Source organism: Callorhinus ursinus, unplaced genomic scaffold (assembly GCF_003265705.2).
Source record: "Callorhinus ursinus isolate GAN/ISIS: 27379988/994484 unplaced genomic scaffold, GSC_fseal_2.0 scaffold953, whole genome shotgun sequence".
NCBI lineage: Eukaryota > Metazoa > Chordata > Mammalia > Carnivora > Otariidae > Callorhinus > Callorhinus ursinus.
Window position 1 is genome coordinate 4,753 of NW_027398008.1, and position 10,046 is coordinate 14,798.

The window sequence follows — 10,046 nt, forward strand, 5'->3', positions numbered from 1 at the left end:
GTCACTTTGCTCATGGGCCTACTGGGCAACTGCAGGAGATGCTGGGGAAACAGGCTGGCTGGTATCCAGAGAAAAGGTCATCCTAGCCACTTGATTATCACAATCCTCCTCTGCTGAAGAGACTCTGGTGAGCGTTCACATGGGATACATCTTTGCCTTTTGTCCCACTCAGAGAAGTCTATCCATATACTTCTACCCCAGACCTCCCTGTCATGAAGTTTCCAATCATGTTTCTGCCATTCCCCAAACATCCAGCCAAACCACCGGCCACAGCCAATCAGTACGCAGTTGAGCCTCTAGCCGTTCCTCCTTCCAAGGAAACTGTTGAGCAGAGTACCACACAACGGTCAACAATCTCAGGGGCCTCCAAACACGTCTGCCCACAGCCATCTTGGAGTTACCACAGAACACAACATGGTCAAGCACTGGATAGAGCAATGCCTTACCCAGCTTTATTCACATGGAGAAGAGACGGAACAAAATCAGGTCCAATGTAGGCACTGGTACCTCACGGACATCAGGTGCCCCTGGCAGCCGATGCAGGACAACCGGCTTATGTACATCCCTCTAACGCTTCAGCTCAAGGACCAACCCCCCACCCCCCAACTATGGAGTCTGAAATACAGAAGAATGGATGTGTGCCTGAGAGCCACTCACATGCATGCTTCTGTAGAACAAAAGAGCACTGGTTGAGCTTGTAACAGGGAAAGCCATTTCCCTACTAGGGGATAAGTCTGGCACAGGCTATGTGTTCCAGGCCTAAAACCCATTCTTATGAGGCTGAGAGTGTGTCAAAAGACTTTATGCACAAGACTGCCTTTCCAACACAATGAATTTTCAGGTGCATGGCTTGAAGTTCAGCCCACTGGGAGGATTTCTGAGTCATGCCTGCATATTGCACAAAACCATCTGTAAACCAGGCTCCACAATTTTCCTCCTCAGTCAACTGACTGTAGGGTGTTCCCCAGGTAGGGAATGTGCCCTCGGTGCAGGCTGGGAGAGAAAAGGTGGTATGGCAGGAGTGGGGGCCATGTGACCTAGCCTATGCTTTCAGGGCCTGCTAGAGCCTGATCTCCTGTAGCAGGGCTCTGTTCTGAAATCCTACACTGTGACTCCCTATAAAGGTCCGCAAAGGCTCCAAAGAGCACCTTGTCTACCGCAGATACTTGGAGCGCCACTGGATCTGCTGGATCATGTGGCCCAGGTGGCACCTGGACCTGCTACAGAGCCTTCTTATTCCGGACCCCACTCAAAACTAGCAACTTTTCAAGTCACTTGGTAACTGGCCAGAGTAGCACACCCAAATGAAGAGTATGTCGCTTCCAAAATGCTAAGGGGCTCACTAGGCGCCATGTCTCCTTTTAGTTTTGTTTTTTCTTTTGTAAATTTTATTTATTTGAGACAGAGAGAGAGAGAGTGTGCACAAGCATGTGTGTGAGTGGGGGGCAGAGGAGAGGGGGGAGGGAGAGGGAAAGAATCTCAAGCAGACTTCCAACTGGGTATAGAGCATGATGTGTGGCTCAATCTCATGACCCTGAGATCATGACCTGAGCTGAAACCAAGAGTTGGACGCTTAACCGACTGAGCCACCCAGACACCCCAAGTGTGTCTTCCTTTTGGTTGTAGGAAGAGCCAGATGCAAAATCTATCCTTCACCATAAAGAAGATACTTCAGCAAGCCCCACTCCACTGGATCCCTAGAAATTTCAATGAGGATGAAAGTATCTAATTTGTCAGATTTCTTTCCCACCTCTGACAAGCAAACATCTTTCCAGTGCATCTAGAGTAGCTGCTACTTCTTACTTGAGCCAGTCCGCATGGTATCCCCCATGTAATGGGCAGCATGCTATCCTGTGAAGGGAGAGACAGTCAAGGGCCCTGTGACATAAAGCATGACACAGGGCTGGAGAGCTGGTATACCCCTGAGGTGGGACGATACAATGCACTGCTGGCGGCTGAAAGCAAGCTGATCTGGTGGTCCTTCCTAAGAGCATTTGCCAGACAGACCACTGCAGAGAACGTTCCAGAGGATGTGTTCATTTGCTCAAGCATCAGGAACAGCAACTGCAATTAAGAGTACCACCTGGTAAGTTTAAGACAATCCATCTTTGTTCTGCACCGTCGAGTGAGTGAGCTGAGTGCAGATGATGCGGGCTCACTATCCATGCACCATTCCAGTCCTTGATGGGGGCACTGATCTCAGAAATCCCTCCAAGAAGAGGTTACTATTCTAGGCAGTCCAGAGGCTCCCACTTGGCTTGGCCACCAGAACAGCCCTCACTACACAGGTCAGGGAACCAGTGTGTGATTCTGCCTGCTGCTGGATGATGTGCTCCAGGACTGGGATCGGTCCGGGGCCTACTGGGCCCACTGTGACACTACGAGGCAGACCTCAGTTAGAACTCCACTGATCCCTTGACCCCCAGAAGCCCCTACTCTGACTGGTCTGCTGCCATCACGTCAGTTCCAGCATCCAGGGGTCCCAAAATGTCTGGTGGCTTCCTGCTCCCCAGTGCACGGCCACCCTGGTTAAATGCCACAAGTCCCGTGGGGGAAGGCTGGGAGAAAGAACAAAGGTGTAAACTTTAATTAATTAATTAATAAAGCTTTTATTTATTTATTTGAGAGAGTGAGAAGGAGAGACAGTGAGAGAGTACAAGTGGGGAGGAGAGGGAGAAGCGGGCTCCCCACAGAGCAAGGAGCCTGATGTGGGGCTTGATCGCAGGACCCTGGGATCATGACCTAAGCCAAAGGCAGATGCTTAGCCAACTGAGCCACCCTGGGGCTCCCAAAGGTGTAAACTTTTAGGAGCAAACTGGGGTCCTTCCAGCTTCCCCATCATTCAAGGGGTTTCGAACCTGCAAACTCGGTCTTCAAGTCTGGGAGCTGATTCAGGGGCCATGAGTGCTTTTTAATTCAAGTTAGAGGCTTGCTCACTTGACCCGGCCAAAGTATGAACTGGGTCAACTGGGGCACCTGGGTGATCCTGGGGTCCTGGGATTGAGCCCCGCATCGGGCTCCCTGCCCCTCTCCTTGCTCGTGTTCCCTCTCTTGCTATGTCTTTCTCTGTCAAATAAATAAATAAAATCTTTTAAAAAAAAAGAACTGGGTCAACTGCCCATCTACTTCTCCTCCAGGAGCACAGGTCTCTCGGAGTCAGACTATTCTGATCACGGCTTTGGCTCTGCTGTCCATTATGGTGACCATCCCCACTTGTCTTCAGTGGCCAAGGGCCACTGCCTGGCCCAGCCACCCCAGAATCTAGTTATCCCTGCCTCAGAACCCTCTCTGTGGAAAAAGACAGAATTCCAGGGACCTCTGAAAACAGGTGTGAAGTTGTGCCTCAAACCCCAACAGACTGGAAGTTCATTTAACGAGAACCCACCTGGTGCTGCTAGGCCCCACCTCCGTCTGGTCACCACTGCAGGGGGCGTGGTGAGCTGCGAGCAGGAAATGGGAGCAGAGGCCTCCCCCAAGCCGGGAGGCACACCCCAGGCCCTTCCTGCAAGAGGCTTTCCAGAAAATCCTGAGAGATAAGAGGACAGTAACCCACAAAGTAACAACAGGTGGCTGCTATTCAAAAGAAACATTTGGAGATTAAAAAATAAATCTTAGAAATTAAAAATATCACAAAAATGGAAGGGTAGGAGGAAGATGAAACTCAAGAAACAGTAGAACAAAAAGACAAGGAGAAAAATGAGAACGCTATCAGAAGATCAATCCAGGACGGCCGATAACCAGACAACGGGCGTTCCAGAAGGAACACACATTAAAACTGAAAGGCAGAACCGCATCACATGCTCACCGAACACCTGTGCCAACAACCCCCAAGAGCCAGGAGACCCCCACGAGGAGCACCCGTTGGCGGCTCTGTGGGAGCTCGCTGTGGAACTGTGGCACCTGTGGCCCTGTGCATGCCCCTCCTGCTTGGCTTTTGCAGTTCAGTGCTCCCTGCATTTTTGCTACTTTACCCATTTAAAAACTCTTGTAAGTGTTGCTTTTGTACACATCTACTTTCAACTTGGTTTTGTGTTATTAACATTGCTTTGAGGTGGATCCAAGTCAGTCTGTGCAGATCTAACAGGAATCAGTGCCTTGAATCCGAGTTGGCAGTGATGTGAGAAACAAAGGCAGAAGGAAAGGTAGATAAAATTTTTTGTCCTTCTACCCTGCAGCCTACTGACAAATACTGCGTTACTGTTAATGCCTCGCTACAAGGAAAAACCACCTTGGTCTGACAATAGCAAGGGCTCTGGTAACCCATGTCGGCCTTAGCAGATGAAGATCCTTTTGGAACTTCCCTTTACTCCCCACCACACCCCAAAGTACAGCATCATTTGCTCCTCATACCCCCCAGCAGCAGCTATTTCCGCCCACGGGTCCTGTCCCCGTTTTAATAAAACCACCATTTTGCACTGAAGACATCTCAAGAATTCTTCCTTGGCCGATGGCTCTGGACCTCACCTCTTTCCAAAAACAACATAGTAGTGGCTAATTACTGCATCCCCTTGAGGATCGACTGACTACAGCTGCCTCAGTGAATGTGCCCATCCACACACGCTGGGCTTCGTCATGGGGTCTGTGCACCTTCGGCTTAGCTAGGTCTTGCCAGGGGCCGAGCCAGGTCCCATCAGTGACAGCGACACAAGACGTCTCGTCCCGACCCACACCCTGACCGTCAGTCGGTGTTGTCCCACATCTGTACTTGTTGGTTCAATTTACCTTTCTCTAATTACTGGGGTGCCAGTACCTCCCTTTCGTGGGCCGGGCTCATCTGCTTAAAAACAAGGCCGTGTGCCCTGGCCTCCCTGTGCCCCCTTCCCAGTGGCTGGGAAGAGTGCTGCCAACAGCTTCTGACGCAGTCATGGAGCCAACACGGGGCCCCAGGGCGTGACCCAGAGCAGAGCCTTCAACCTGCCTGGGACACCGACCTTCCCCTGCACCTCTGTGTGGGGGAAATAGCTTCCCAGCTTCTGTAAGCCACAGGATCTGAGGATCTCCATGACGGCAGCCGAGCCTACACTCGAATCAATGGTCCTGCCCATTTTTCTACCGAACTGGCTTTTTCACATTCTGGCATATGAGCTCTCTACCTAGCTGGGTATGAATCCCTGGGTGAGAATACAAGTGGATACTACAAGCAACTTCTCTAGCCTCAGGTTCATCTTCTCACTTTTGTGTTTTTTTTTTTTTTTAAGATTTTATTTATTTGACAGAGAGAAACACAGCAAGAGAGGGAACATGACCAGGGGGAGCGGGAGAGGAAGAAGTAGGCTTCTCGCTGAGCAGGGAGCCCAATGTGGGACTTGATCCCAGGACCCTGGGATCATGACCCCAGCCAAAGGCAGACGCCCAAAGACTGAGCCACCCAGGGGCCCCATCAGTTGGCCTTTTGTTAAAAGAACATTTCTAAATTGCCAGATTGTTCTCCAAAAGGATTAACCAACAGACATTCCCAAATAGCAGTGTGTGAAAGCACTTATTCACTATCCTCCAGCTGGTACTGTGTATTCTTCCTTTCTATTTTTTTTAATTCTTATTAACCTGATCATTGAAACCTAGATTTTTATTATTTTAATGTTGACATAGCCCCCCACTGGAGGGCTGGGGTCGGGCCTGCTCTGGGATGCCACGTGGCGACCCCAACTCCAGCTCACGTCTGAGTCCTGGGGAGGATTCTCTGCATGCCACCAGCAGGTGAGGGGAAGACAGCACACAGATGGGGTGGGATGGGAGGCTTTCAGAGACCAGGCCTGGAAGTGACCTACATCACTCCTGCCCACCACTCAGTCCCATGACCTCCTCCACCCCATGATGGCACAGAAGGGCAGAAATTGCTCAGCTATGTTCCCAGGACCCAAACTCAGAGAGGTCTGAGCACCTTCCACCTCAGTTACCACAGGCACCCCTCTTAAGGGCAAGATTTGGGGCCGTTCCCTGCAGCACTAGGTCTTTCACCATGCAGGCACTTGGGAAAGAATATCCCAAAATAGCCACAGGTGGTAACTGCAGACTGGGGTCACTTGGGGCCAGGGGTTCTCAGCACCAGCGGGCACGTGTCCCTGATGTGAGATAGCGTTGCCTACGCTCAGGGCCCATCACAAGAGGCCGCCACCTTGTCATGAGCTCTGAGGCAGCCCTCCCAGGTGCTAAAATCCCTTTCACACTGCACACGGCTTAGAGTCAGGGCAGTGCTTGGCAAACTGGGGTCTTTGGGACCCTCCAGGGGGGTCTGTTTCTTCACAACAGCACCACGGCACTGCTCGGCTTTTCGCCCTCGCTCTCCTGCATGTGCGGGGAGCGCCTGGAGGCCCCGGGACACAGGATAACCCGGAGGGGGGGCGGGGGGCAGGCTGCAGAAGCAGGTGGAAGGACCCGGCCATCTCTAACATGGCCCACTCTTCCCACTAAACATGTCTGCTTTTATCAAAGCTATTTGTGATTGACAAAGTGATTTCCGTTACTAGGTCATGGGTTCATTATCGCACTTTTTCAACGGACAAATACTTTTTTAATTTCTTAGTTTTTAAAGAAATGCGGCAATGTCGGCACACACAGCCACATAAACAAAAGCTCCTTGGGGCCCCCACTGTTTAGAAGACTGGAGGGGGTCCCTGGTTTGGGGACCCTGGTTGAGCTTCAGCTCAAACCCTGCGACCACATGGCCATGCAGAACAGCAACTTCATGTGTGTGACCTGGCCCCTCGGCCTGTTTCCCCCACAGGATGAAACGAGGTAGCCTTCCTTATTCACACAAGACTGGAGCTCTGCACCAGGCACAGAATGTGTCCCTCACCAACGCCCACCCGGCATCACTGTGCATGGCAGGGGCGTGACCCGTGTGTCCGAAACGCCCCCTGTACCTGTCAGCCACGTCCAGGTCAGATTCCATCTTGTCCAGCCCCTTGGTGATGCTGTCCAGCTGCTCGCCCTGATGGTGGAGGACTCGGGCTGTCTCTTCCAGGCGCTTCTGGGAACAGGCCATCAGACCAGTCAGCTGCTTCCCCTTGGTCACACGGAGCGGTGCTTCCGATGGAGACAGCAGCAGCTCTCTCCAGAAATGCTCGATGATGCTGAAGACTGCATTCCGACTGGGCTGCAAGGAGCTGAACCAGTGCTTGAGGTGGTCCTTCTCCAGGACGGTGAGAGACCTGAAGACAAAGTGAGAAGCCTCCTTCTTGATCTCAATTACACTAGACAGGGGGAAGCTGACCAGGGCCTCCCCGGTTTTATCAGTTGTAAATCTCAGGGAGTGAGAAGTTAGCGAAAGCTTTCCAGGAACCCATCGCTTCTCTGGTTCTAAGTAGTAGGAGCAAGGCCAGGAGTGCACACAGACCTCTCTGCTCATCTGGCTCCCGGGATGGTCTGCCCCACGGCCACGGCCACTCTGCCTCTGGAGGAGAGGGACAGGTTAGCGGATGGGTGGGGCTAGCGCGTGTCAGCACACTTGGACCACAGACAGGAGGACCGCTCGGGGTGCTGAATACACCGGGGACTCCCACCACCCGGGACTGGCAGGATGGAGGCCCATCCCACCCGAACCAGGGTCCACGGCTCGATGCGACTGCCACCCCAGGATCCTTCACAAGAACACCACTTCTGCTGTGACAGCCCCACCAATACACAGTCCTCTCATGTTCATACACTAACACTCCCCTCTTGAAATCTTCATCATAAAGGAAGTAATCCTACAGGCAGACCTTTCCCTTCTTGCATGGCCCACAAATTCATCAAGTTCTACGTAATTATCTAGCTCTGCGTACGTATCTGTACATATGGTTTTACACGGCTGTAAGTAGTGAAGGTACGCTGTTCACATCTACGGCCTTTGCATTTGCTAACAACGTTTGGGAAGTCAGGCATGATGGATGTGAGGCAATCCTGACAGAACACCACGTGCGCCCTTCTCACTGACCAGATAAGCCCACAAAGCCAGGAAAGGAGGAGAACCTCGTGCAAGGTCAAACCACAGGTACGTGACGAGGACTTGGCTACAACTAGACTTGGGAATGCCTCGTGCACCTCCCTTGTGTGCAGAGGTCCAGCTGGGGCCTGTCTTCCACACACCCCCCTGCCACGCTATGCGCACACACGGTTACGGCATAACCTCGTTTGTAAACATGGGAGAACAAATCACTGCTATTATCTCTTACGATACTGAGAAGTGTGGGAGTCTGAATCCTGGCCATGGCTTCGAGGCCCCACAGGCCATGTGGGACGGCAGGCACCAAGGTGCCAACACACATCGTCCCTGGCTCCTGAAGCTCAGCGTCCACAGAAACCCTCTGCATTTGTTCACTGAGTTATACTTAAAAGACCCAGACTTCTCCACGATGCCACATCAAGTAACCAAGGCTGGGCAAGACAAGAAAAGAGCTTGCATGGCATGGAGCGTCCTAATTACACGGATTCCAAGTGCCTGGAGAGTCGGCAGACAGCAGGCTCGCCGTGTGACCTCAGGAGGGCTCTCTGAAGGGCCAGCCAACCCACAGTTCACACCTGCTGAACACAACACCGAGTTACCTCCTTGAGAGCTTTCACACACGTCCTACGACCACCTGGGGCACAGATGCAGCACGGCGGCCTCTCCTCTGGGACGAGGTCTCTCACTGGAGAGAGGGAACCAGAAAGCAAACGTGTCCTGCTCAGACTTCTCTCCCTAGCAAGAGGGACATCCACCCAACACTGAAACAAACACAGACCACTGTGGCCTGCTGGCCTGGGACCTCTACTGGCACAGACCTGTGACGTCCCCCGCACAGACCCGCCAGGCCGTTGTGCCACGGGGCCTGACCCTGGTCCTTCTGGTTGAAGGGACCCTCCAGCCATTCAGCCACCCGACCACCACCAACTGTGTCCAACCCACAGAGAGAGTCAGGGCCTGTGTTGTTCATCACTGTCCAGCATTGGGGAGCTTGCTGCAGCTAGAGGCTGAGTCCCTATTAACAAGAGCCTGTGCCCCAGGGGACTCCCAAGCTCCAAGCGAGATGAGACACACATGCTCCAGAGCGATGGAGTGTGGCACTGCAGGGTCTGAGGAGCTCCTCTCTGCCACGTGCTTTACAACCATAGAAAGTTCCTTCACCTTCTGGGCCTGTTTACCCACCACTCAAATGACTGAAGACCGAAGGACAACAGCAGCTCTGAAATATGCTAGAATTCAAAGAGAGGAGGACACTGAGGCGCCTGGCTGGCTCGGTCGTTACGCGTCTGCCTTTGGTTCAGGTCATGGTCCCAGGGTCCTGGGATTGAGCCCTGAGTTGGGACTGAAGGGTGCATGGGTGGCTCTCTCACTTAACCATCCGACTCTTGATTTCAGCTCAGGTCTTGATCTCAGGGTCGTGAGATTGAGCCCTGAGTCAGGCTCTGTGCTGAGCAAGGAGTCTGCTTTGGATTCTCTCTTCCTCTCCCTCTGCCCCTCCTGCTCATGCCCACACTCTCTCTCAAATAAATAAACAAATCTTAAAAAAAATGAGGTTGAATCATTGGAGAGGACAGAAATGAGAAAAAATTATCTGGATGAAGCTTTAAAGTTACCCAATTCTACTTAAAGGTGGCAGGTTACTCACATACAGTTAGCTCTATTCCCTCCCAAAACTCCATTAAAATAACTCTAGCAAGACTAAAAAGGCATAACCTCTTATTCCTGTTAATGAGAAAAAAACATGACGGTACTTCACAAAAGAGGATCTTTAAATGGCACCTGAAAAGGTGTTCAACACCTGATCTTGTATATACCTACATTTCAAAGCTTATGTTACATAGTGTGCTGAAAGATTTCCTGAAATAATGTGTCACTGGAGGAAATGGGCTGCCTACTGAAAAGAAAAGTGTGTGGGAGCGGTGCTGGGGAAGTGGTGATTGTGGTGTAATTCCATGGGTCAGTTGCTGAATAGCATTTCTTGCTGGCATCTCCGTCTTGGGAGAGAGAAAAAGTTTAGCAGGAGAAAAACACCTGGAAATGAGGTGAAATGTAGTTGGGAATTTCTGCACAGAAAGTAAAAGTCTGTACTAAAATTCTGTATTTTTAATTTGGGATTTATTCC

The 10,046-nt window shown here is 51.6% G+C and overlaps 1 protein-coding gene across 1 annotated transcript; it reads right to left on the bottom strand.

Annotated features, from left to right (window-relative positions):
- Positions 1–1,926: 1,926 nt before the first annotated feature.
- On the bottom strand, positions 1,927–8,104 carry LOC112813900 (synaptosomal-associated protein 47-like). The gene is made up of 4 exons (XM_073890570.1): positions 8,100–8,104; positions 6,864–7,193; positions 3,386–3,526; positions 1,927–2,064 (listed from the first exon to the last, which is right to left on the bottom strand). Exons 1-4 carry the CDS (start codon positions 8,102–8,104, stop codon positions 2,052–2,054), a joined length of 489 nt encoding a protein of 162 aa, XP_073746671.1. The 3' UTR covers positions 1,927–2,051.
- Positions 8,105–10,046: the final 1,942 nt, after the last annotated feature.

Bases quoted from the DNA above. Each gene is read 5' to 3' on its own strand.
- LOC112813900 (XM_073890570.1), bottom strand. The intron at 3,527-6,863 runs GTACAGGGGGCG...CTTATCTCTCAG, and splicing joins GACCTGGACGTGGCTGACAG to GATTTTCTGGAAAGCCTCTT.